The sequence below is a fragment of the Heteronotia binoei genome, chromosome 10 (genome assembly GCF_032191835.1).
Source record: "Heteronotia binoei isolate CCM8104 ecotype False Entrance Well chromosome 10, APGP_CSIRO_Hbin_v1, whole genome shotgun sequence".
Classification (NCBI taxonomy): domain Eukaryota; kingdom Metazoa; phylum Chordata; class Lepidosauria; order Squamata; family Gekkonidae; genus Heteronotia; species Heteronotia binoei.
The window spans coordinates 3,760,000-3,787,165 of NC_083232.1; the positions used below are offsets into that span (position 1 = coordinate 3,760,000).

Consider the following 27,166-nt stretch of genomic DNA (forward strand, 5'->3'; position numbering starts at 1 on the left):
AATTTCTAATGCTTGCACAAGGCTATGCTAAAGGCATTTTGTAGGAGTCTACAGAACGCACAGAAAGCTGCAAGATTGTCGCCTCTGGAAAAAGCGGTACGATCTGTGAAACACGGCAATTATCAGCTCGCGAACGTGTTGAGAGAAGAAATAATTTCTGGACCGACTGCTGGATGAGAAGTAACAAAGTTGGGATTTTGGGGGAAAAAATTAGGGATTGCCTTTTAAACGGATTGATGTTCCCAATTCATTCAGCTTCATCTGTCTTATTTTCAGTCCTGTGGAAAATTGGTACTCGTTGGTTACTTTGTAATACACTGGGTGAAAACTGTTTTGTAAAGGTGAAAGGATGCCTATGAATGAGCGAGACATTGTATAAATTTGGGCATATAGTTATTTATTGCGTACTGCACACAGTTTTGCCCTTACCTGCTTTATACCGTGAGGTCATTTTTTCGGCTACCCTGTTGGGTTAGAACAGATAAAAGGAGGTACTTCTTCACTCAAAGGGTGATTAACATGTGGAATTCACTGCCACAGGAGGTGGTGGCGGCTACAAGCATAGCCAGCTTCAAGAAGGGATTGGATAAAAATATGGAGCAGAGATCCATTAGTAGCTATTAGCCACAGCGTTGTTGGAACTCTCTGTCTGGGGCAGGGATGCTCTGTCTTATTGGTGCTGGGGGGGGGGCAACAGTGGAAGGGCTTCTAGCCCCACTTGTGAACCTCCTGATGGCACTTGGGTTCGGGTGCTTTTTTTTTTTGTGGCCACTGTGTGACCCAGAGTGTTGGACTGGAGGGGCCATTGCCCTGATCCAACATGGCCTCTCTTATGTTCTTATGTGACACAGAGTGTTGGACTGGATGGGCCATTGGCTTGATCCAACAGGGCTTCTCTTATGTTCTTATGCGACACAGAGTGTTGGACTGGATGGGCCATTGGCCTGATCCAACATGGCCTCTCTTATGTTCTTATGTGACACAGAGTGTTGGACTGGATGGGCCATTGGCCTGATCCAACATGGCCTCTCTTATGTTCTTATGTGACACAGAGTGTTGGACTGGAGGGGCCATTGCCCTGATCCAACATGGCCTCTCTTATGTTCTTATGTGACACAGAGTGTTGGACTGGATGGGCCATTGGCTTGATCCAACAGGGCTTCTCTTATGTTCTTATGCGACACAGAGTGTTGGACTGGATGGGCCATTGGCCTGATCCAACAGGGCTTCTCTTATGTGACACAAAGTGTTGGACTGGATGGGCCACTGGCCTGATCCAACATGGCTTCTCTTATGTTCTTATGTGACACTGTGTTGGACTGGATGAGCTATTGGCCTGATCTAACATGGCTTCTCTTATGTTCTTATGTGACTCAGAGTGTTGGACTGGATGGGCCATTGGCCTGATCCAACATGGCTTCTCTTATGTACTTATGTGACACTGAGTGTTGGACTGGATGGGCCACTGTCCTGATCCAACATGGCTTCTCTTATATTCTTATGCGACACAGAGTGTTGGACTGGATGGGCCACTGGCCTGATCCAACAGGGCTTCTCATGTTCTTATGTGACACAGAGTGTTGGACTGGATGGGCCATTGGCCTGATCCAACATGGCTTCTCTTATGTTCTTATGTGACACAGAGTGTTGGACTGGATGGGCCATTGGCCTGATCCAACAGCGCTTCTCTTATGTTCTTATGTGACACAGAGTGTTGGACTGGATGGGCCACTGGCCTGATCCAACATGGCTTCTCTTATGTTCTTATGTGACACAGAGTGTTGGACTGGAGGGGCCACTGGCCTGATCCAACAGGGCTTCTCTTATGTTCTTATGTGACACAGAGTGTTGGACTGGATGGGCCATTGGCCTGATCCAACAGGGCTTCTCTTATGTTCTTATGTGACACAGAGTGTTGGACTGGAGGGGCCACTGGCCTGATCCAACAGGGCTTCTCTTTTGTTCTTATGTGACACAGAGTGTTGGACTGGATGGGCCACTGGCCTGAGCCAACAGGGCTTCTCTTATGTTCTTACGTGACACAGAGTGTTGGACTGGAGGGGCCACTCTCCTGATCCAGCAGGGCTTCTCTTATGTTCTTGTGTGACACAGAGTGTTGGACTGGAGGGGCCACTGGCCTGATCCAGCAGGGCTTCTCTTATGTTCTTATGTGACAGAGTGTTGGACTGGAGGGGCCATTGACCTGATCCAACAGAGCTTCTCTTATGTGACGCAGAGTGTTGGACTGGATGGGCCACTGGCCTGATCCAACATGGCTTCTCTTATGTTCTTATCTGGCGCAGAGTGTTGGACTGGAGGGGCCACTGGCCTGATCCAACAGGGCTTCTCTTATGTTCTTATGTGACACAGAGTGTTGGACTGGAGGGGCCACTGGCCTGATCCAACAGGGCTTCTCTTATGTTCTTACGTGACACAGAGTGTTGGACTGGAGGGGCCACTCTCCTGATCCAGCAGGGCTTCTCTTATGTTCTTATGTGACACAGAGTGTTGGACTGGAGGGGCCACTGGCCTGATCCAGCAGGGCTTCTCTTATGTTCTTATGTGACACAGAGTGTTGGACTGGATGGGCCACTGGCCTGAGCCAACAGGGCTTCTCTTATGTTCTTACGTGACACAGAGTGTTGGACTGGAGGGGCCACTCTCCTGATCCAGCAGGGCTTCTCTTATGTTCTTGTGTGACACAGAGTGTTGGACTGGAGGGGCCACTGGCCTGATCCAGCAGGGCTTCTCTTATGTTCTTATGTGACACAGAGTGTTGGACTGGATGGGCCATTGGCCTGATCCAACAGCGCTTCTCTTATGTTCTTATGTGACACAGAGTGTTGGACTGGATGGGCCACTGGCCTGATCCAACATGGCTTCTCTTATGTTCTTATGTGACACAGAGTGTTGGACTGGAGAGGCCACTGGCCTGATCCAACATGGCTTCTCTTATGTTCTTATGTGACACAGAGTGTTGGACTGGATGGGCCATTGGCCTGATCCAACAGGGCTTCTCTTATGTTCTTATGTGACACAGAGTGTTGGACTGGAGGGGCCACTGGCCTGATCCAACAGGGCTTCTCTTTTGTTCTTATGTGACACAGAGTGTTGGACTGGATGGGCCAATGGCCTGAGCCAACATGGCTTCTCTTATGTTCTTATGTGACACAGAGTGTTGGACTGGATGGGCCATTGGCCTGATCCAGCATGGCTTCTCTTATGTTCTTATGTGACACAGAGTGTTGGACTGGATGGGCCATTGGCCTGATCCAACAGGGCTTCTCTTATGTTCTTATGTGACACAGAGTGTTGGACTGGAGGGGCCACTGGCCTGATCCAACAGGGCTTCTCTTTTGTTCTTATGTGACACAGAGTGTTGGACTGGATGGGCCACTGGCCTGAGCCAACATGGCTTCTCTTATGTTCTTATGTGACACAGAGTGTTGGACTGGAGGGGCCACTGGCCTGATCCAACAGGGCTTCTCTTTTGTTCTTATGTGACACAGAGTGTTGGACTGGATGGGCCACTGGCCTGAGCCAACATGGCTTCTCTTATGTTCTTATGTGACACAGAGTGTTGGACTGGATGGGCCATTGGCCTGATCCAGCATGGCTTCTCTTATGTTCTTATGTGACACAGAGTGTTGGACTGGATGGGCCACTGGCCTGATCCAGCAGGGCTTCTCTTATGTTCTTATGTGACAGAGTGTTGGACTGGAGGGGCCATTGACCTGATCCAACAGAGCTTCTCTTATGTGACGCAGAGTGTTGGACTGGATGGGCCACTGGCCTGATCCAACATGGCTTCTCTTATGTTCTTATCTGGCACAGAGTGTTGGACTGGAGGGGCCGTTGGCCTGATCCAACAGGGCTTCTCTTATGTTCTTATGTGACACAGAGTGTTGGGCTGGAGGGGCCACAGACCTGATCCAACAGGGCTTCTCTTATGTTCTTATGTGACACAGAGTGTTGGACTGGATGGGCCACTGGCCTGATCCAACAGCGCTTCTCTTATGTTCTTATGTGACACAGAGTGTTGGACTGGAGGGGCCACTGGCCTGATCCAACATGGCTTCTCTTATGTTCTTATGTGACACAGAGTGTTGGACTGGATGGGCCATTGGCCTGATCCAACAGGGCTTCTCTTATGTTCTTATGTGACACAGAGTGTTGGACTGGAGGGGCCACTGGCCTGATCCAACAGGGCTTCTCTTTTGTTCTTATGTGACACAGAGTGTTGGACTGGATGGGCCACTGGCCTGAGCCAACAGGGCTTCTCTTATGTTCTTATGTGACACAGAGTGTTGGACTGGATGGGCCACTGGCCTGATCCAACAGGGCTTCTCTTATGTTCTTATGTGACACAGAGTGTTGGACTGGATGGGCCACAGACCTGATCCAACAGGGCTTCTCTTATGTTCTTATGTGACACAGAGTGTTGGACTGGATGGGCCATTGGCCTGATCCAACAGCGCTTCTCTTATGTTCTTATGTGACACAGAGTGTTGGACTGGATGGGCCACTGGCCTGATCCAACATGGCTTCTCTTATGTTCTTATGTGACACAGAGTGTTGGACTGGAGGGGCCACTGGCCTGATCCAACATGGCTTCTCTTATGTTCTTATGTGACACAGAGTGTTGGACTGGATGGGCCATTGGCCTGATCCAACAGGGCTTCTCTTATGTTCTTATGTGACACAGAGTGTTGGACTGGAGGGGCCACTGGCCTGATCCAACAGGGCTTCTCTTTTGTTCTTATGTGACAAAGAGTGTTGGACTGGATGGGCCACTGGCCTGAGCCAACATGGCTTCTCTTATGTTCTTATGTGACACAGAGTGTTGGACTGGATGGGCCATTGGCCTGATCCCACAGCGCTTCTCTTATGTTCTTATGTGACACAGAGTGTTGGACTGGATGGGCCACTGGCCTGATCCAACAGGGCTTCTCTTATGTTCTTATGTGACACAGAGTGTTGGACTGGAGGGGCCACTGGCCTGATCCAACAGGGCTTCTCTTATGTTCTTACGTGACACAGAGTGTTGGACTGGAGGGGCCACTCTCCTGATCCAGCAGGGCTTCTCTTATGTTCTTATGTGACACAGAGTGTTGGACTGGAGGGGCCACTGGCCTGATCCAGCAGGGCTTCTCTTATGTTCTTATGTGACAGAGTGTTGGACTGGAGGGGCCATTGACCTGATCCAACAGAGCTTCTCTTATGTGACGCAGAGTGTTGGACTGGATGGGCCACTGGCCTGATCCAACATGGCTTCTCTTATGTTCTTATCTGGCACAGAGTGTTGGACTGGAGGGGCCACTGGCCTGATCCAACAGGGCTTCTCTTATGTTCTTATGTGACACAGAGTGTTGGACTGGAGGGGCCACTGGCCTGATCCAACAGGGCTTCTCTTATGTTCTTACGTGACACAGAGTGTTGGACTGGAGGGGCCACTCTCCTGATCCAGCAGGGCTTCTCTTATGTTCTTATGTGACACAGAGTGTTGGACTGGAGGGGCCACTGGCCTGATCCAGCAGGGCTTTTCTTATGTTCTTATGTGACAGAGTGTTGGACTGGAGGCGCCATTGACCTGATCCAACAGAGCTTCTCTTATGTGACGCAGAGTGTTGGACTGGATGGGCCACTGGCCTGATCCAACATGGCTTCTCTTATGTTCTTATCTGGCACAGAGTGTTGGACTGGAGGGGCCATTGGCCTGATCCAACAGGGCTTCTCTTATGTTCTTATGTGACACAGAGTGTTGGGCTGGAGGGGCCACAGACCTGATCCAACAGGGCTTCTCTTATGTTCTTATGTGACACAGAGTGTTGGACTGGATGGGCCACTGGCCTGATCCAACAGCGCTTCTCTTATGTTCTTATGTGACACAGAGTGTTGGACTGGATGGGCCACAGACCTGATCCAACAGGGCTTCTCTTATGTTCTTATGTGACACAGAGTGTTGGACTGGATGGGCCACTGGCCTGATCCAACAGGGCTTCTCTTATGTTCTTATGTGACACAGAGTGTTGGACTGGAGGGGCCACTGGCCTGATCCAACAGGGCTTCTCTTTTGTTCTTATGTGACACAGAGTGTTGGACTGGATGGGCCAATGGCCTGAGCCAACATGGCTTCTCTTATGTTCTTATGTGACACAGAGTGTTGGACTGGATGGGCCATTGGCCTGATCCAGCATGGCTTCTCTTATGTTCTTATGTGACACAGAGTGTTGGACTGGATGGGCCATTGGCCTGATCCAACAGGGCTTCTCTTATGTTCTTATGTGACACAGAGTGTTGGACTGGAGGGGCCACTGGCCTGATCCAACAGGGCTTCTCTTTTGTTCTTATGTGACACAGAGTGTTGGACTGGATGGGCCACTGGCCTGAGCCAACATGGCTTCTCTTATGTTCTTATGTGACACAGAGTGTTGGACTGGAGGGGCCACTGGCCTGATCCAACAGGGCTTCTCTTTTGTTCTTATGTGACACAGAGTGTTGGACTGGATGGGCCACTGGCCTGAGCCAACATGGCTTCTCTTATGTTCTTATGTGACACAGAGTGTTGGACTGGATGGGCCATTGGCCTGATCCAGCATGGCTTCTCTTATGTTCTTATGTGACACAGAGTGTTGGACTGGATGGGCCACTGGCCTGATCCAGCAGGGCTTCTCTTATGTTCTTATGTGACAGAGTGTTGGACTGGAGGGGCCATTGACCTGATCCAACAGAGCTTCTCTTATGTGACGCAGAGTGTTGGACTGGATGGGCCACTGGCCTGAGCCAACATGGCTTCTCTTATGTTCTTATGTGACACAGAGTGTTGGACTGGAGGGGCCACTGGCCTGATCCAACAGGGCTTCTCTTTTGTTCTTATGTGACACAGAGTGTTGGACTGGATGGGCCACTGGCCTGAGCCAACATGGCTTCTCTTATGTTCTTATGTGACACAGAGTGTTGGACTGGATGGGCCATTGGCCTGATCCAGCATGGCTTCTCTTATGTTCTTATGTGACACAGAGTGTTGGACTGGATGGGCCACTGGCCTGATCCAGCAGGGCTTCTCTTATGTTCTTATGTGACAGAGTGCTGGACTGGAGGGGCCATTGACCTGATCCAACAGAGCTTCTCTTATGTGACGCAGAGTGTTGGACTGGATGGGCCACTGGCCTGATCCAACATGGCTTCTCTTATGTTCTTATCTGGCACAGAGTGTTGGACTGGAGGGGCCGTTGGCCTGATCCAACAGGGCTTCTCTTATGTTCTTATGTGACACAGAGTGTTGGGCTGGAGGGGCCACAGACCTGATCCAACAGGGCTTCTCTTATGTTCTTATGTGACACAGAGTGTTGGACTGGATGGGCCACTGGCCTGATCCAACAGCGCTTCTCTTATGTTCTTATGTGACACAGAGTGTTGGACTGGAGGGGCCACTGGCCTGATCCAACATGGCTTCTCTTATGTTCTTATGTGACACAGAGTGTTGGACTGGATGGGCCATTGGCCTGATCCAACAGGGCTTCTCTTATGTTCTTATGTGACACAGAGTGTTGGACTGGAGGGGCCACTGGCCTGATCCAACAGGGCTTCTCTTTTGTTCTTATGTGACACAGAGTGTTGGACTGGATGGGCCACTGGCCTGAGCCAACAGGGCTTCTCTTATGTTCTTATGTGACACAGAGTGTTGGACTGGATGGGCCACTGGCCTGATCCAACAGGGCTTCTCTTATGTTCTTATGTGACACAGAGTGTTGGACTGGATGGGCCACAGACCTGATCCAACAGGGCTTCTCTTATGTTCTTATGTGACACAGAGTGTTGGACTGGATGGGCCATTGGCCTGATCCAACAGCGCTTCTCTTATGTTCTTATGTGACACAGAGTGTTGGACTGGATGGGCCACTGGCCTGATCCAACATGGCTTCTCTTATGTTCTTATGTGACACAGAGTGTTGGACTGGAGGGGCCACTGGCCTGATCCAACATGGCTTCTCTTATGTTCTTATGTGACACAGAGTGTTGGACTGGATGGGCCATTGGCCTGATCCAACAGGGCTTCTCTTATGTTCTTATGTGACACAGAGTGTTGGACTGGAGGGGCCACTGGCCTGATCCAACAGGGCTTCTCTTTTGTTCTTATGTGACAAAGAGTGTTGGACTGGATGGGCCACTGGCCTGAGCCAACATGGCTTCTCTTATGTTCTTATGTGACACAGAGTGTTGGACTGGATGGGCCATTGGCCTGATCCCACAGCGCTTCTCTTATGTTCTTATGTGACACAGAGTGTTGGACTGGATGGGCCACTGGCCTGATCCAACAGGGCTTCTCTTATGTTCTTATGTGACACAGAGTGTTGGACTGGAGGGGCCACTGGCCTGATCCAACAGGGCTTCTCTTATGTTCTTACGTGACACAGAGTGTTGGACTGGAGGGGCCACTCTCCTGATCCAGCAGGGCTTCTCTTATGTTCTTATGTGACACAGAGTGTTGGACTGGAGGGGCCACTGGCCTGATCCAGCAGGGCTTCTCTTATGTTCTTATGTGACAGAGTGTTGGACTGGAGGGGCCATTGACCTGATCCAACAGAGCTTCTCTTATGTGACGCAGAGTGTTGGACTGGATGGGCCACTGGCCTGATCCAACATGGCTTCTCTTATGTTCTTATCTGGCACAGAGTGTTGGACTGGAGGGGCCACTGGCCTGATCCAACAGGGCTTCTCTTATGTTCTTATGTGACACAGAGTGTTGGACTGGAGGGGCCACTGGCCTGATCCAACAGGGCTTCTCTTTTGTTCTTATGTGACACAGAGTGTTGGACTGGATGGGCCAATGGCCTGAGCCAACATGGCTTCTCTTATGTTCTTATGTGACACAGAGTGTTGGACTGGATGGGCCATTGGCCTGATCCAGCATGGCTTCTCTTATGTTCTTATGTGACACAGAGTGTTGGACTGGATGGGCCATTGGCCTGATCCAACAGGGCTTCTCTTATGTTCTTATGTGACACAGAGTGTTGGACTGGAGGGGCCACTGGCCTGATCCAACAGGGCTTCTCTTTTGTTCTTATGTGACACAGAGTGTTGGACTGGATGGGCCACTGGCCTGAGCCAACATGGCTTCTCTTATGTTCTTATGTGACACAGAGTGTTGGACTGGAGGGGCCACTGGCCTGATCCAACAGGGCTTCTCTTTTGTTCTTATGTGACACAGAGTGTTGGACTGGATGGGCCACTGGCCTGAGCCAACATGGCTTCTCTTATGTTCTTATGTGACACAGAGTGTTGGACTGGATGGGCCATTGGCCTGATCCAGCATGGCTTCTCTTATGTTCTTATGTGACACAGAGTGTTGGACTGGATGGGCCACTGGCCTGATCCAGCAGGGCTTCTCTTATGTTCTTATGTGACAGAGTGTTGGACTGGAGGGGCCATTGACCTGATCCAACAGAGCTTCTCTTATGTGACGCAGAGTGTTGGACTGGATGGGCCACTGGCCTGAGCCAACATGGCTTCTCTTATGTTCTTATGTGACACAGAGTGTTGGACTGGAGGGGCCACTGGCCTGATCCAACAGGGCTTCTCTTTTGTTCTTATGTGACACAGAGTGTTGGACTGGATGGGCCACTGGCCTGAGCCAACATGGCTTCTCTTATGTTCTTATGTGACACAGAGTGTTGGACTGGATGGGCCATTGGCCTGATCCAGCATGGCTTCTCTTATGTTCTTATGTGACACAGAGTGTTGGACTGGATGGGCCACTGGCCTGATCCAGCAGGGCTTCTCTTATGTTCTTATGTGACAGAGTGTTGGACTGGAGGGGCCATTGACCTGATCCAACAGAGCTTCTCTTATGTGACGCAGAGTGTTGGACTGGATGGGCCACTGGCCTGATCCAACATGGCTTCTCTTATGTTCTTATCTGGCACAGAGTGTTGGACTGGAGGGGCCGTTGGCCTGATCCAACAGGGCTTCTCTTATGTTCTTATGTGACACAGAGTGTTGGGCTGGAGGGGCCACAGACCTGATCCAACAGGGCTTCTCTTATGTTCTTATGTGACACAGAGTGTTGGACTGGATGGGCCACTGGCCTGATCCAACAGCGCTTCTCTTATGTTCTTATGTGACACAGAGTGTTGGACTGGAGGGGCCACTGGCCTGATCCAACATGGCTTCTCTTATGTTCTTATGTGACACAGAGTGTTGGACTGGATGGGCCATTGGCCTGATCCAACAGGGCTTCTCTTATGTTCTTATGTGACACAGAGTGTTGGACTGGAGGGGCCACTGGCCTGATCCAACAGGGCTTCTCTTTTGTTCTTATGTGACACAGAGTGTTGGACTGGATGGGCCACTGGCCTGAGCCAACAGGGCTTCTCTTATGTTCTTATGTGACACAGAGTGTTGGACTGGATGGGCCACTGGCCTGATCCAACAGGGCTTCTCTTATGTTCTTATGTGACACAGAGTGTTGGACTGGATGGGCCACAGACCTGATCCAACAGGGCTTCTCTTATGTTCTTATGTGACACAGAGTGTTGGACTGGATGGGCCATTGGCCTGATCCAACAGCGCTTCTCTTATGTTCTTATGTGACACAGAGTGTTGGACTGGATGGGCCACTGGCCTGATCCAACATGGCTTCTCTTATGTTCTTATGTGACACAGAGTGTTGGACTGGAGGGGCCACTGGCCTGATCCAACATGGCTTCTCTTATGTTCTTATGTGACACAGAGTGTTGGACTGGATGGGCCATTGGCCTGATCCAACAGGGCTTCTCTTATGTTCTTATGTGACACAGAGTGTTGGACTGGAGGGGCCACTGGCCTGATCCAACAGGGCTTCTCTTTTGTTCTTATGTGACAAAGAGTGTTGGACTGGATGGGCCACTGGCCTGAGCCAACATGGCTTCTCTTATGTTCTTATGTGACACAGAGTGTTGGACTGGATGGGCCATTGGCCTGATCCCACAGCGCTTCTCTTATGTTCTTATGTGACACAGAGTGTTGGACTGGATGGGCCACTGGCCTGATCCAACAGGGCTTCTCTTATGTTCTTATGTGACACAGAGTGTTGGACTGGAGGGGCCACTGGCCTGATCCAACAGGGCTTCTCTTATGTTCTTACGTGACACAGAGTGTTGGACTGGAGGGGCCACTCTCCTGATCCAGCAGGGCTTCTCTTATGTTCTTATGTGACACAGAGTGTTGGACTGGAGGGGCCACTGGCCTGATCCAGCAGGGCTTCTCTTATGTTCTTATGTGACAGAGTGTTGGACTGGAGGGGCCATTGACCTGATCCAACAGAGCTTCTCTTATGTGACGCAGAGTGTTGGACTGGATGGGCCACTGGCCTGATCCAACATGGCTTCTCTTATGTTCTTATCTGGCACAGAGTGTTGGACTGGAGGGGCCACTGGCCTGATCCAACAGGGCTTCTCTTATGTTCTTATGTGACACAGAGTGTTGGACTGGAGGGGCCACTGGCCTGATCCAACAGGGCTTCTCTTATGTTCTTACGTGACACAGAGTGTTGGACTGGAGGGGCCACTCTCCTGATCCAGCAGGGCTTCTCTTATGTTCTTATGTGACACAGAGTGTTGGACTGGAGGGGCCACTGGCCTGATCCAGCAGGGCTTTTCTTATGTTCTTATGTGACAGAGTGTTGGACTGGAGGCGCCATTGACCTGATCCAACAGAGCTTCTCTTATGTGACGCAGAGTGTTGGACTGGATGGGCCACTGGCCTGATCCAACATGGCTTCTCTTATGTTCTTATCTGGCACAGAGTGTTGGACTGGAGGGGCCATTGGCCTGATCCAACAGGGCTTCTCTTATGTTCTTATGTGACACAGAGTGTTGGGCTGGAGGGGCCACAGACCTGATCCAACAGGGCTTCTCTTATGTTCTTATGTGACACAGAGTGTTGGACTGGATGGGCCACTGGCCTGATCCAACAGCGCTTCTCTTATGTTCTTATGTGACACAGAGTGTTGGACTGGATGGGCCACAGACCTGATCCAACAGGGCTTCTCTTATGTTCTTATGTGACACAGAGTGTTGGACTGGATGGGCCACTGGCCTGATCCAACAGGGCTTCTCTTATGTTCTTATGTGACACAGAGTGTTGGACTGGATGGGCCACAGACCTGATCCAACAGGGCTTCTCTTATGTTCTTATGTGACACAGAGTGTTGGACTGGATGGGCCACTGGCCTGATCCAACAGGGCTTCTCTTATGTTCTTATGTGACACAGAGTGTTGGACTGGATGGGCCACAGACCTGATCCAACAGGGCTTCTCTTATGTTCTTATGTGACACAGAGTGTTGGACTGGAGGGGCCACTGGCCTGATCCAACATGGCTTCTCTTATGTTCTTATGTGACACAGAGTGTTGGACTGGAGGGGCCACTGGCCTGATCCTACAGCGCTTCTCTTATGTTCTTATGTGACACAGAGTGTTGGACTGGGTGGGTCACTGGCCTGATCCAACATGGCTTCTCTTATGTTCTTATGTGACACAGAGTGTTGGACTGGATGGGCCACTGGCCTGATCCAACAGGGCTTCTCTTATGTCCTTAGAGTTACATCAGTGCCACAAGCTCTACTTATAGCATAATGTGTGTTTCTTTTTATTGTCTTGCTGCTTCCAGCCGGAGCTTGTGGTGACCAACAACCTCCTGGACCTGCCTCCGCCCTCTCCTCCAAAACCCAAAACCATCGTCCTCCCTCCCAATTGGAAAACAGCCCGAGATCCAGAGGGGAAGATCTATTACTACCACGTGGTGACAAGGTAAAGGGTCTCTCTGGCTCTACTCAGGTTTTTGTACTTCTCATTTTTTTTTCATTTTATCTTCCACTTGATCAGGCAAAGTAACAGGATGTGGAAACAGACTTCTATTAACTGCTTAGCTGTTGCTCTTGGTGGATGGGTGGTGTGTGTGGAGAAACTCAAGCTGAGGGAGAAGAAGATGATGATATTGGATTTATATCGCGCCCTGTACTCTGAATCTCAGAGCAGTCACAGTCTTCTATACCTTCTCCCCCTCCCCCCCCCACACACACAACAGACACTCTGTGAGGCGGGTGGGGCTGAGAGAGCTCTGCCAGAAGCTGCCCTTTCAAGGACAACTCCTACACAAGCTATGGCTGACCCAAGGCCATCCCAGCAGCTGCAACTGGAGGAGTGGGGAATCAAACCCGGTTCTCCCAGATAAGAGTCCGCACACTTAACCACTCCACCCAACTGGCTCTCTATTAGAGCTATGGCTGACCCAAGGCCATTGCAGCAGCTGCAACTGGAGGAGTGGGGAATCAAACCCGGTTCTCCCAGATAAGAGTCCGCACACTTAACCACTCCACCCAACTGGCTCTCTATTAGAGCTATGGCTGACCCAAGGCCATTCCAGCAGGTGCAAGTGGAGGAGTGAGGAATCAAACCCGGTTCTCCCAGATAAGAGTCCGCACACTTAACCACTCCACCCAACTGGCTCTCTATTAGAGCTATGGCTGACCCAAGGCCATTCCAGCAGCTGCAAGTGGAGGAGTGGGGAATCAAACCCGGTTCTCCCAGATAAGAGTCCGCCCACTTCACCACTACCCCAAACTGGCTCTGAGCTTCCTGGGCAAAAGAGGATAGGCAGGGCCAGCCCTGCCACTAGGTAAGCTAGGGGATTGCCTAGGGTGCTGGCCTTCTGGGGGCAGCAAATTGGGTGCTCCCCATGTGACTCAGTGACATTATCAGCGTGTGGGGGGGTGCCAGATGTTAGCATTGGCTAGGGTGCTAGACAGTCTAGGAGCAGCCCTGAGGATAGGGAAGATGAAACTGCAGGGGCTGGGGAGGGTGGGGAGCTGGCCAATGGAATGAAGAGGGTGTTGTGAGTGGTGGCTGAAGTAGGAACCCTCCTGGTAGGGCAGCGGAGAAGGAGAAAGAAGGGGAGGAGGGAGACAAAGGGCAAATGGAACGGGAAGGACAGCAGGCGAGTTGAGCCAGAACAGAAAGGGAAACGGGCCAGCAGCACGGACGAATAGGATCTCTCCCCTCAGTGTAGAATCATAGGGTTGGAAGGGACCTCCAGGGTCATCTAGTCCAACCCCCTGCACTACTCAGGAAACTCAAAAATACGTCTCCCTGCCAACAAAAGTCTGTATAGTCCCAGTAGTAATATATGGCTATGAAATAAGGAAGGCTGAGCATGGAAGAATAGATGCTTTTGAGCTGCGGTGCTGGAGAAGAATCTCAAGAGTCCCTTGCACTGCAAGAAGATCCATTCAGTCAGTCCTAAGGGAAGTCAACCCAAGACTGTTCCCTGGAAGGTCAGATGGTGAAGCTGAAGCTCAAATACTTTGGCCACCCAATGAGAAGGGAGCACTCCCTGGAGAAGATCCTGATGCCGGGAAAGACAGAAGGCAAAAGAAGAAAGGGACGGCAAAAGAGGAGATGGCTGGACAGTGTTACTGACGTAACAAATACGAATTTGAGCAGACTTCGGAGGATGGCGGAAGACAGGGCCTAGCATGGCTTGGTCCAGGGGGTCGCAGAGAGCCGGACTCGACTGTGCGACTGAACAACATCAACAAAAATTCACAGAATCCTCATTGCTGTCAGATGGCCATCTAGCCTCTTGAGTCGTCTACCCTCGAGTAGTGTCGCCTACCCTTGATGGACATCAGCTGTTCAGGGTCTCAGGTAGAGAAAGGTTCCTCCCAGCACCTTTCTGAGGTTTCACTTGGGAGCTTCCAAATGCAAAGCAGATGCCCTGCCACTTAACTGTGGCCCCTCTTCGCTCCGGTAAGCCCCGTCTTCCCCTTTATACTCCTGTGGTTTTGTCCCAAGCTGGTTCCTAGTATCACTGGGGGGAGAGGGGAAGAGAGACCAGAGAAACCTTCTTAGCAGGAGAAGTGCAGTCCGCTTCTGGCTCAGCGCGCGAGTGCCAAGTAAAAGGAAACTGGCATTGGGATGCGCCCCTTTTTTTAAAAAAAAGATCCTGCGCGCTTTGATCCTGGGATGTCTGCATGTGGACTTGGTTACCCTGGAGCCCGAACGGAAACCTTTCTCACTTCAGCATTCGCAGACCTCTTTGTAACGGCACATTAACGGGCAGCACAGGCTTTACGGCAAATCCCCTCCGAGGTGTTTGCTTTGTTCTCTGGACCACTCCTTCCCCCAGAACTGGTCCTAATTAAGGGAACGTTAAAGGTGCCCATTACGAGAAGTGTGGGGCTCACTCCATTGTAGTCCTCTGGGTGGCGACCATATAAATTTAAAGTGCTCCTGTTTGAGGGGCTTGAGGCTTATTTGAAACAGATGCGAGAGGTGACTTCATTAAGATGCGTGAAGCCGCCTTGAGGGAAGTCCAGTCACCCTTCCGTGTAGAAGATGAAGAAGAAGAAGATATTGGATTTATACCCCGCCCTCCACTCCGAAGAGTCTCAGAGCGGCTCACAATCTCCTTTACCTTCCTCCCCCACAACAGACACCCTGTGAGGTGGGTGGGGCTGGAGAGGGCTCTCACAGCAGCTGCCCTTTCAAGGACAACCTCTGCCAGAGCTATGGCTGACCCAAGGCCATTCCAGCAGGTGCAGGTGCAGTGGAGAAGTGGGGAATCAAACCCGGTTCTCCCAGATAAGAGTCCGCACACTTAACCACTACACCAAACTGGCTCTCTGTAGCCTGGTATCCTCTGCTGGTCTTCAGCTTGTGGGCTGTAGATTATAGGCGGGGCCATAGCTTGTAGCTGGAGACCCCCAGGAGCTAAAAACAAGAGTTTTCTTCCTGAATACCCAGCATTGTACCACAGAGCAATAACCGTTGGTCTCTAAGCTACACCTGGACTCAAATCCACTTGTTTTTCTGTGCGCAGACTCTTAACTGGGAGAAGGGGGTTTGATTCCCCACTCCTCCACTTGCAGCAGCTGGAATGGCCTTGGGTCAGCCACAGCTCCCACAAGAGTTGTCCTTGAAAGGGCAGCTTCTGGAAGAGCTCTCTCAGGCGCACCCACCTCACAGGGTGTCTGTTGTGCGGGAGGGAGATAAAGGAGATTGTGAGCCGCTCTGAGACTCTTCGGAGTGGAGGGCGGGATATAAATCCAATATCTTCATCTACCTCACAGGGTGTCTGTTGTGGGGGAGCGGCTCACAATCGCCTTTCCCTTCCTCCCCCACAACAGACACCCTGTGAGGTACATGAAGATATTGGATTTATATCCCGCCCTCCACTCCGAAGAGTCTCAGAGCGGCTCACAATCTCCTTTACCTTCCTCCCCAACAACAGACACTCTGGGAGGTGGGTGGGGCTGAGAGAGCTCTGACAGAAGCTGCCCTTTGAAGGACAACCCCTGCCAGAGCTATGGCTGACCCAAGGCCATCCCAGCAGCTGCAAGTGGAGGAGTGGGGAATCAAACTCGGTTCTCCTAGATAAGAGACCGCACACTTAAGCACTACACCAAACTGGCTCTCTATTAGAGCTATGGCTGACCCAAGGCCATCCCAGCAGGTGCAAGTGGAGGAGTGGGGAATCAAACCCGGTTCTCCCAGATAAGAGTCCGTGCACTTTACAACTACACCGAACTGACTCTCCCGCAAGGCTCTGACCTCCTCGGGCAGTTGATTCCACCAATGTGGGGGGCAGCGATTCAGGAGGCTCTTACACGTACAGGTTTGATATTCAGGGCTTTAAGGCAAGGAAAAAAAAACACATGCACATATTTTCTCAGGATTGCATCTCTCTTTAAACTGACAGAAAGTCCTTTCCAGGGTGCTTGATTCGTACTTTTCTCTTCCGTAACATGGATTTCTTCCTGCAGGCAAACCCAGTGGGACCCTCCAACTTGGGACAGCCCGGGGGACGATGCCAGCCTGGAGCATGAAGCAGAAATGGATCTGGGGACCCCCACATACGATGAAAATCCCATGAAGGTTAGTTTGGGTAATTGGCTTTCCAGTCCCATCTGTGTGTGTTCGTTAGCTGGCCAGCTCCCAGCTCAGCCATCCAAGCGCGGGAACGGTGATTTTTATCGCCCAAAGACATAACAAACAGAGCCCTTTACAGAGGCAGTGAAGTTGAGGCTATCGATCTGGCCAGGTCTCTCCACAGCTGCAGCAAAAAAAGAAAACCAAACGAAAGGAACTGAAGCCAGAGGTGCTCTAGAACAGGGGTGGCCAATGGTAGCTCTCCAGATTTTTTTTTGCCTACGACTCCCATCAGCCCCAGCCAGCATGACCAATGGCTGCGGCTGATGGGAGTTGTAGGTAAAAAACATCTGGAGAGCTACTGTTGGCCAGCCCTGCTCTAGAAGATCATTGTCGTCTCCTCAAAAGATGTAAGTCGCCACATTGTTATTATGGATGACAATCTGTTTCAAGACTGTTCCAGGATATTTCCTGAAAAATAAGGATTTTTAGCTTTTCTCAGTTTTTTTTTTTTTAGATGTTCTCATGTTCTGGTTAGGAAGAGAAAATGTGTTTCCTGGTTTTTATTTGGGGAGGGAGCCTGGTTCCCACTTCCTTGTTGGTGTCGTTCCATCTGTTGTGGCCAACACCGGGGAGCGCTAGGATCAAAGGAGAAGGTCTCAGGATTTGCCCTAGAGATCTTCTGTATGTGGCTGGAAATCTTAATGAAACGGCTTCAGTGCAATTTGCTAACTGCGAAAGAAATCAAAGATTTCAGGTTTTCACGGCTGGTAACATCATTAGGGTTTGTAGAATCTTTCGGGCTCAAGTGCCGTACTCTACTGGAGAAAGTTTTCCTTCCAGAGGTTTCGTTCTCAGCTGCGGAGAGCATCCTCAGTGGCGTTGCAACCGGAGCAGGCGCTCTGACCTTCTTGGCTGCTGTGCATTGAGTGAGGCCAGGGCTGCTGGAGAGCTGCTATTTCTAGGCTGGAGGGGGTGTGGTGAAAGGGCAATAGGTTTGTGGATGTGCCCATTGTTTGGTGGGGCTTCCTGGAAGGGTAGTGATAAGGAAACTGGCTGTTGAATGTGACCATTGTTCTATGTTAATTGCTGGGAGGGTTGGAAGGGGTGTGAAGATAAGGAAGATGGCTGTTGACTGTGCTGATTGTTCTGTGGAATGTACTGGTTGTTCTGTGAATTTCTGCAATTTATAGTCTGTAGGGTGTTTTGCAGAGCTGGATACCAAGATTGGTGGATGGAAATGCCTTCTTCCTTTCTTGCCAAGAACGAAACGTCTGGAAGAAAAACTTTCTCCAGTAGAACATGGCACTTGAGCCCGAAAGATTCTACAAACCCTAATGCCAAAGAAATCTTTCTTCACTTACAATTCTTATTATGAGTTCGATTTAAATCATCATTAAGGATTTAAATCATCATTAAAATTCAATTGCATTAACTTCTGAATTGTGAATGGTTGAGTGCTTGTGAACGGCTCCTCATCCTCTGGGAGAGGAGTGACAAGTGGAGTGCCTCAAGGATCTGTCCTGGGACGTGTTTTGTTCAACATCTTTATCAATCATTTGGATGAAGGAATAGAGGGAACGCTTATTAAATTTGCAGATGATACTAAATTGGGAGGGAGACAGAAACAGGATACAGAATGAGCTTGACAGCCTTGAAAACTGGGCTACAATCAATAAAATTAATTTTAACGGGGATAAATGTAAAGTTCTGCATTTAGGTAGGAAAAATCCAATGCATGGTTATAGGATGGGGGAGACTTGTCTTAGCGGTAGTATATGCGAAAGGATCTAGGGGTCTTAGTGAATCATATGCTGAACATGAGTCAACGGTGTGATGCGGCAGCTAAAAAGGCCAATGCAATTTTGGGCTGTATCGACAGAAGTCTAGTGTCCAGATCACGTGATGTGATGGTATCGCTTTACTCTGCTCTGGAAAGACCACACCTGGAGTCTTGTGTTCAGTTTTGGGCACCACATTTTAAGAAGGATATAGACAAGCTGGAACGGGTCCAGAGGAGGGCGACGAAGATGGTGAGGGATGTGGAGACCAAGTCCTATGAGGAAAGGTTGAAGGAGCTGGGGATGTTTAGCCTGGAGAGGAGGCAGCTGAGGGGTGATATGATCACCATCTTCAAGGACTTGAAGGGCTGTTCTATAGAGGATGATGTGGAATTGTTTTCTGTGCCCTCAGAAGGTAAGACCAGAACCAATGGGTTGAAACTAAATCAAAAGAGTTTCCGGCTCAACATTAGGAAGAACTTCCTGACCTTCTGTGGCAAATGAAGCTCCATATCTTGGTGCTCGGGAGTGGGGGGCAAAGTGTCCTGGCCCCACTGAGGGACTTCCTGATGGCCCCTGGGTTTTTTGGCCACTGTGTGACACAGAGTGTTGGACTGGATGGGCCATTGGCCTGATCCAACATGGCTTCTCTTATGTTCTTATGTGACACAGAGTGTTGGACTAGATGGGCCATTGGCCTGATCCAGCATGGCTTCTCTTATGTTCTTATGTGACACAGAGTGTTGGACTGGATGGGCCATTGGCCTGATCCAGCATGGCTTCTCTTATGTTCTTATATGTCACAGAGTGTTGGACTGGATGGGCCATTGGCCTGATCCAACATGGCTTCTCTTACGTTCTTATGTGTCACAGAGTGTTGGACTGGATGGGCCATTGGCCTGATCCAACATGGCTTCTCTTATGTTCTTATGTGTCACAGAGTGTTGGACTGGATGGGCCATTGGCCTGATCCAACATGGTTTCTCTTAGGTTCTTATGTAACACAGAGTGTTGGACTGGATGGGCCATTGGCCTGATCCAGCATGGCTTCTCTTATGTTCTTATGTGACACAGAGTGTTGGACTGGATGGGCCACTGGCCTGATCCAGCTGGGCTTCTCTTATGTTCTTATGTGACACAGAGTGTTGGACTGGATGGGCCATTGGCCTGATCCAGCATGGCTTCTCTTATGTTCTTATGTGACACAGAGTGTTGGACTGGATGGGCCACTGGCCTGATCCAGCTGGGCTTCTCTTATGTGACACAGAGTGTTGGACTGGAGGGGCCATTGGCCTGATCCAGCATGGCTTCTCTTATGTTCTTATGTGACACAGAGTGTTGGACTGGAGGGGCCACTGGCCTGATCCAAAAGGGCTTCACTTATGTTCTTATGTGACACAGAGTGTTGGACTGGATGGGCCACTGGCCTGATCCAGCTGGGCTTCTCTTATGTTCTTATGTGACACAGAGTGTTGGACTGGATGGGCCATTGGCCTGATCCAGCAGGGCTTCTCTTATGTTCTTCTGTGACACAGAGTGTTGGACTGGAGGGGCCACTGGCCTGATCCAGCTGGGCTTCTCTTATGTTCTTCTGTGACACAGAGTGTTGTACTGGAGGGGCCACTGGCCTGATCCAGCTGGGCTTCTCTTATGTTCTTCTGTGACACAGAGTGTTGGACTGGAGGGGCCACTGGCCTGATCCAGCTGGGCTTCTCTTATGTTCTTCTGTGACACAGAGTGTTGGACTGGAGGGGCCACTGGCCTGATCCAGCAGGGCTTCTCTTATGTTCTTCTTTGACACAGAGTGTTGGACTGGAGGGGCCACTGGCCTGATCCAACAGGGCTTCTCTTATGTTCTTATAGCTTCTAGCAGGCAGGATGCCTCAAATGAAGTGTGGTGATTCTGGCACAAGCTTATTTGACTCTGTTCATCTGTTTCGAGACCCTCTATCAGGAATGGCATTAACATTTCCTGCAGTCCTACTGGAGCTGTAAAAACAAATATGCTTGTTTGGTGTAGAGAGCCAGTTTGGTGTAGTGGTTAAGTGTGCGGACTCTTATCTGGGAGAACCGGGTTTGATTCCCCACTCCTCCAATTGCACCTGCTAGCATGGCCTTGGGTCAGCCATAGCTCTGGCAGAGGTTGTCCTTGAAAGGGCAGCTGCTGTGAGAGCCCTCTCCAGCCCCTCCCACCTCACAGGGTGTCTGTTGTGGGGGAGGAAGGTAAAGGAGATTGTGAGCCGCTCTGAGACTCTTCGGAGTGGAGGGCAGGATATAAATCCAATATCTTCATCTTCTTCTTCTTCCACTCCTGATCTCTAGGCCACTTTTGGAACGTTGCCACCTGGCTACATATTCTCTGATGCATGGATGAGGTTGATGGTAACTGAATTGCTGTTGCCCAGATACTGTGTCCATGGTCACCAAACTTGGATTAAATTATTTCTTTTGTCATCTGGATTTGGTTCATATCTACTGTACAGCCAGAGTGTATCACAGAGTTGGTAAATCTACACTACTGTGTGGAAATGTGTATGATCCTTCTGGTGTTGAGGAGAGCCAGTTTGGTGTAGTGGTTAAGTGTGCGGACTCTTATCTAGGTGAACCAGGTTTGATTCCCCACTCCTCCACTTGCACCTACTAGCATGACCTTGGGTCAGCCATAGCTCTGGCAGAGGTTGTTCTTGATAGGGCAGCTGCTGTGAGAGCCCTCTCCAGCCCCACCCAGCTCACATGGTGTCTGTTGTGGGGGAGGAAGGTAAAGGAGATGTGAGCTGCTCTGAGACTCTTCGGAGTGGAGGGTGGGATATAAATCCAATATCTTCATCTACCTCACAGGGTGTCTGTTGTGGGGGAGGAAGGGAAAGGAGATTGTGAGCCGCTCTGAAACTCTTTGGAGTGGAGGGTGGGATATAAATCCAATATCTTCATCTATCTCACAGGGTGTCTGTTGTGGGGGAGGAAGGTAAAGGAGATTGTGAGCCGCTCTGAAACTCTTTGGAGTGGAGGGCGGGATATAAATCCAATATCTTCATCTATCTCACAGGGTGTCTGTTGTGGGGGAGGAAGGTAAAGGAGATGTGAGCCACTCTGAGACTCTTTGGAGTGGAGGGTGGGATATAAATCCAATATCTTCATCTACCTCACAGGGTGTCTGTTGTGGGGGAGGAAGGGAAAGGAGATTGTGAGCCGCTCTGAAACTCTTTGGAGTGGAGGGCGGGATATAAATCCAATATCTTCATCTATCTCACAGGGCTGTCTGTTGTGGGGGAGGATGGTAAAGGAGATTGTGAGCCGCTCTGAGACTCTTCGGAGTGGAGGGCGGGATATAAATCCAATATCTTCATCTATCTCACAGGGCTGTCTGTTGTGGGGGAGGAAGGGAAAGGAGATTGTGAGCAGTTCTGAGACTCTTCGGAGTGGAGGGCGGGATATAAATCCAATATCTTCATCTACCTCACAGGGTGTCTGTTGTGGGGGAGGAAGGGAAAGGAGATTGTGAGCCCCTCTGAGACTCTTTGGAGTGGAGGGCGGGATATAAATCCAATATCTTCATCTACCTCACAGGGTGTCTGTTGTGAGGGAGCAAGGGAAAGGAGATTGTGAGCCCCTCTGAGACTCTTCGGAGTGGAGGGCGGGATATAAATCCAATATCATCTTCCTCATCTTCTTCTTGTTGAGAATTAATGACGATTAACATAAACCCGCATCTTGTCCAGTGCACAAAGCATCGCCTCCCTAAACATGACCGGGTGACGTAGGCCAGAACTTTCTCAGTTTGTTTGTTTAATACATTTATATTCTTGCTTTTCTACCCAATGAGGACTCAAAGCGGCTGACATCGTTCTCCTCTCCTCTGTTTTATGCTCACAACCACCCAGTGAGGTAGGCTAGGCTGGGAAAGAGCAACTGGCCTAAGGTCACCCGGCGAGCTTCCATGGCAGAGTGGAGATTCGATCCGGAGTCTCCCAGACTGGCTCTCTCTCTTACCAGTGCGATTGACTGTATAGTGCTCTCTCTTCATGTACCCTGGAATAGAGGTCTCTTGCAGTTCTAGACTCTTAGGAAGAAACGACAGGACGAGGCCGACTCTTCGTTCAGGGCACTTCTGAACATAACCACTCTCTATCTTTTTCCCCCCAGTCTTCCAAGAAACCCAAAACGGCCGAAGCAGACACGTCTAGCGAGCTGGCAAAGAAAAGCAAGGAAGTATTCCGGAAGGAGGTGAGTCTCTCGGTGCAGCGGTTTCTATAAATTGTGCCCCGCTTCTGCGACCCCCTCGGATGCTGGGGGCTGGATCCGTCTCTCCTGCTCTGGTGTTGGCCCAGCTGGCCAGCAGGAAGAGACCCAGCGACCCGCGAGGTATTGCAGATGGACACAGGGGAGCCCCAAATGGACTTCCTTAAAATGACCCATATCAAAGGGTGTGAGCCAAGCCAGTTCCCAAGTGGAACTTGAGGGTGGCCGGGCAGGGCCTCGGTTTCTTTCCCAAAATGCTACAACTCCAGGGGCTTCGATGAAACCGATGGGCTCCAGGGCCTCCAGTGAAGCAGAATAGATTCAGGATGGATAGAAGGAAATATTTCGTTACACAGCGAATGATTAAAAGGTGGAATTCGCTGCTAGAGGCTACAGTGATGACCACAGGAATCATGATAACTCTCTCAGTGGCTACTAGCCACGCTGACTAAGGGGGACCTCCACATCTAGAGGCACTAAGCCTCTGCATCCCAGAGCCAGGAGGCAACATCAGGGGGAGCCTCGGACTCCATGCCCTGTTGTTGGCCCTTCAGAGGAACTGGGTGGCCTCTGTGTGAGACAGGAGGGTGGACTAGATGGACCCTCACTGGTCTGATCCAGAAGAGCTCTTCTGTGGTTCTTCTCAGGGGAAGGCCTCGGCCTCTCTGCCCTGTTGTTGGCCCTCCAGAGGAACTGGTTGGCCTCTGTGTGAGACAGGAGGCTGGACTAGATGGACCCTCACTGGTCTGATCCAGAAGAGCTCTTCTGTGGTTCTTCTCAGGGGAAGGCCTCGGCCTCTTTGCCCCGTTGTTGGTCCTCCAGAGGAACTGGCTGGCCACTGTGTGAGACAGGAGGCTGGCTAGATGGACCCTCACTGGTCTGACCCAGCAGGGCTCTTCTGAGGTTCTTCTCAGGGGAAGGCAGCCTCTGTGCCCTGTTGTTGGCCCTCCAGAGGAACTGGTTGGCCACTGTGTGAGGCAGGAGGCTGGACTAGATGGACCCTCCCTGGTCTGATCCAGCAGGGCTCTTCTGAGGTTCTTCTCAGGGGAAGGCCTCGGCCTCTCTGCCCTGTTGTTGGCCCTCCAGAGGAACTGGCTGGCCACTGTATGAGACAGGAGGCTGGACTAGATGGACCCTCACTGGTCTGACCCAGCAGGGCTCTTCTGGGGTTCTTCTCAGGGGAAGGCCTCGGCCTCTCTGCCCTGTTGTTGGCCCTCCAGAGGAACTGGCTGGCCACTGTGTGAGACAGGAGGCTGGACTAGATGGACCCTCCCTGGTCTGATCCAGCAGGGTTCTTCTGATGTTCCTCTCAGGGGAAGGCCTTGGCCTCTCTGCCCTGTTGTTGGCCCTCCAGAGGAACTGGCTGGCCACTGTGTGAGACAGGAGGCTAGACTAGATGGACCCTTCCTGGTCTGTTTCAGCAGGGCTCTTCCTGTGTTCTTATGTCATTTCTGCCACCTCCCCTTTCATGCTGGATTGGGAAGCAGTTGGCCGACCCTTTGAGAACCTCCGCTTCACCCCCTCCCTCCCTCCCTTTCTCACCAGATGTCTCAGTTCATCGTCCAGTGCCTGAACCCCTATCGTAAACCAGATTGCAAAGTTGGCCGAATAACCACCACTGAGGATTTCAAACACCTGGCACGCAAGGTACCGCGCTGGGACTGGGCTGACGAGGGGGGGCGCGGGCTGTGTGTGTCTGCCTGCTTTCTTGCGTTGGCCTTCACCTCTTCAGAAAAGCCCACCCCGTTCTTTCACTCAACGGCCTGCAGGCTTGTCGTGGGCAGTGCTGAGATCCGATGAGATTGGGCTCGCCTGGACTTCCTCCTCGGCGGTCTCCTTTCCCAGCCCTCCCCACGCCCATCCTTGCTTAGTTGGCTGAAATCGGGGTCCCGCCTGGGCTGTCCCGAACTTCCAAGACCAGGGGGGCTCTGGGGGAACCGTTGGTGGTTGTTATAAATAGGAATGGCCAGAGATGCAGGAGGAGAGACGTTTGCCTTTGCTTTACATGTGAGGGCCTGGGAGAGGAGCTTCGTGCCTCTTTGCCTTTCAAGAGCAGAAGCGGGCTGCAGTGTGCACATTTGGGGCTGAAGTGCCGCCTTTGAAGTCAGTGCCAGATTTGGTCTTCTGCTAGGAGTGCCCCCCCCACCCCCCGCATCCCTCCCGTCTTCAAATGCTGCTCTCTGCTGAGCGGCACACGTTGCCTGCTCTTGAGCCGGGGAAGGTCTGAAAGCTCCGACAGACAGCTGGCGTCTGGTGGATGCCCGCAGCCTGGCTTGCTGCGTGTTGGAGGTGCTGCCGCCCTGTAGCCACAAGGCAGTCTCTTTGCCCGACCAGGTTGGTAGCAAGGAGTCAGGTAGTCTGCTGCTACTAAGAGGCAAAAGCATCTTGTCTGTACAAGAGAGAGGGTGAGCTCTTGGTCCAGGCAGTTCCCTCTGTCCATCAGCTCCAGTCAAGTCCCGGGGCACCTTGGAGACCACCTGTGGGGGGAGGGGCGGCATGGGCTTCTGGGAGTCAACACTCCCTTCGTCGGATCCTAGTCGGCCTGGAGTTCCACAAGCCCTTCTAGCCCAGCCTGAAGATGGGATGGCACAGTGCAAAAAGTCATCGCCTTGATTAGAGCAGAGGAGATATTCTGAGGGGCAGAAAATTCGCACCTGCGATAAGAATCCTGTGTCCCTGTTCAGGCCCATTCTGAATCTGTGAATGAGCTTCGGTCAGATTGTTATCTCCCTAGACGCTGATTTTCTGCCTCTAAGCACCTTTTCTCTGTTCCAATCAAGCAGATTTATGTTTTGCATGGCACCTTTCAATCCTTTCTTTGGAACATCCCTCCTACCTTCTTCAGCCGGGGATAGAAGGACTCGGGGACCTCCGTTCCTACTTGTATCCCACGGAGGGAGATTTCACCCTGATAATCCAGCCGGGTCCCTAAGGCGCTGCTGGAACTCCAGGCCTAGCCGTTCTCCTGCGGACCAAGACGGCTGCCGTCTGAAACTCTCTCCCACCAAGGACATCTTGGGCCAGCCTGCCTCTTAACTCTGCCTCCGCCTGTTCTTTCCCCCCCCCCCTCCCCAGCTGACCCACGGAGTGATGAACAAAGAACTGAAGTACTGCAAAAACCCCGAGGACCTGGAATGCAACGAGAACGTGAAGCACAAGACGAAAGAGTACATCAAGAAATACATGCAGAAATTTGGGGGGATCTATAAGCCCAAAGAGGACACAGACTTGGAATAAGGGGCCCAGGGCCGCCGCGTCCCTCTTCAGAGGCCGAAGCCGTCCAGCTTAAGGAGGCTTCGTTTGCGTGGGATTCCTGGCCGCCTTGGGTGGGGGCGGGGGATCCTCGGTCTGCCACCCCATGAATCTTGTGGCACGTGCGAATCCCTTTCCATGTCACCTTTGGGGAGACCGGAGCAGAGCTACAGAACGAATGACTGACATCCACCTGCTATCCAGCTGTGACTCTGCACATCACCCGGTGTGCGTTCTCTGCGCGAAACTTCTGACCTGGCGGTGGCGCTGTTCAACACGACGCCCCACGAGCACCCCCCCCCCCCCAGCCCCGTCTCCCCGTTCGAGATCTGTATTATATTTGAACGTATATGTGAATATCTGGAGGTTTTTCTCTCGTTCCCTCCCCCTCCCTCCATGTGTTGATATCATGGGAACACTTTGTAAGAATAGTTTTGAAGGTTTCTTCTTCTTCTTCTTTTTTTTTTGGTTTTGTTCTCTGGAAGGTTGGAATCTGTTATCATGTAAATATTGGCAAAACTGGCTGCCTCGGGGTTTCCGGCCGGCCCTGTGCTATGTTGATAAGATTGATTTTACTGCTTAAAATCATTTTACTTTATCCAATTTTTACTGAAGTTTTTATGTAAAAGAGAAAAAAAAATTAAAAAATTAAATAAAATGGCCAATGGAAAGAATGCCATCGTATGGAAATGGCCCCTGGACTTTGGAAAAGTGCCAGCTGTGGCGTTACTGGAACACGTATGAAAACTGCAAGGCTGAAAAGCCGGGAAAGCTGAAAACGAGGAGGGAAGGAAGAGGCTTCTAGCTCCGTTTCTGTTCCTTGCAATTGTGTCAAAGAACCTCACATCAGGTAATATTTCTTTGAAGGCACAGAATTTTAGGGGGGAAGGGGGACGAGAATACCGTCTCTCTATTCCCAGGTTTGTTTATTTTTTTATTTTTTATTTTTCGTATTTATATCTGAAGCAGGCTCAGGGCGGCTAGG

At 51.0% G+C, this 27,166-nt stretch overlaps 1 protein-coding gene across 1 annotated transcript in view; it reads left to right on the forward strand.

Annotated features, from left to right (window-relative positions):
- SETD2 (SET domain containing 2, histone lysine methyltransferase) overlaps window positions 1-26,855 on the forward strand; it is a 138,948-nt gene extending 112,093 nt beyond the window's left edge. The window contains 5 exon segments of the mRNA XM_060248264.1: window positions 12,651-12,790; window positions 16,804-16,915; window positions 22,834-22,914; window positions 24,475-24,576; window positions 26,005-26,855. Coding sequence (XP_060104247.1) covers window positions 12,651-12,790; window positions 16,804-16,915; window positions 22,834-22,914; window positions 24,475-24,576; window positions 26,005-26,166 — 597 coding nt within the window. The 3' untranslated portion in view covers window positions 26,167-26,855.
- Window positions 26,856-27,166: the final 311 nt, after the last annotated feature.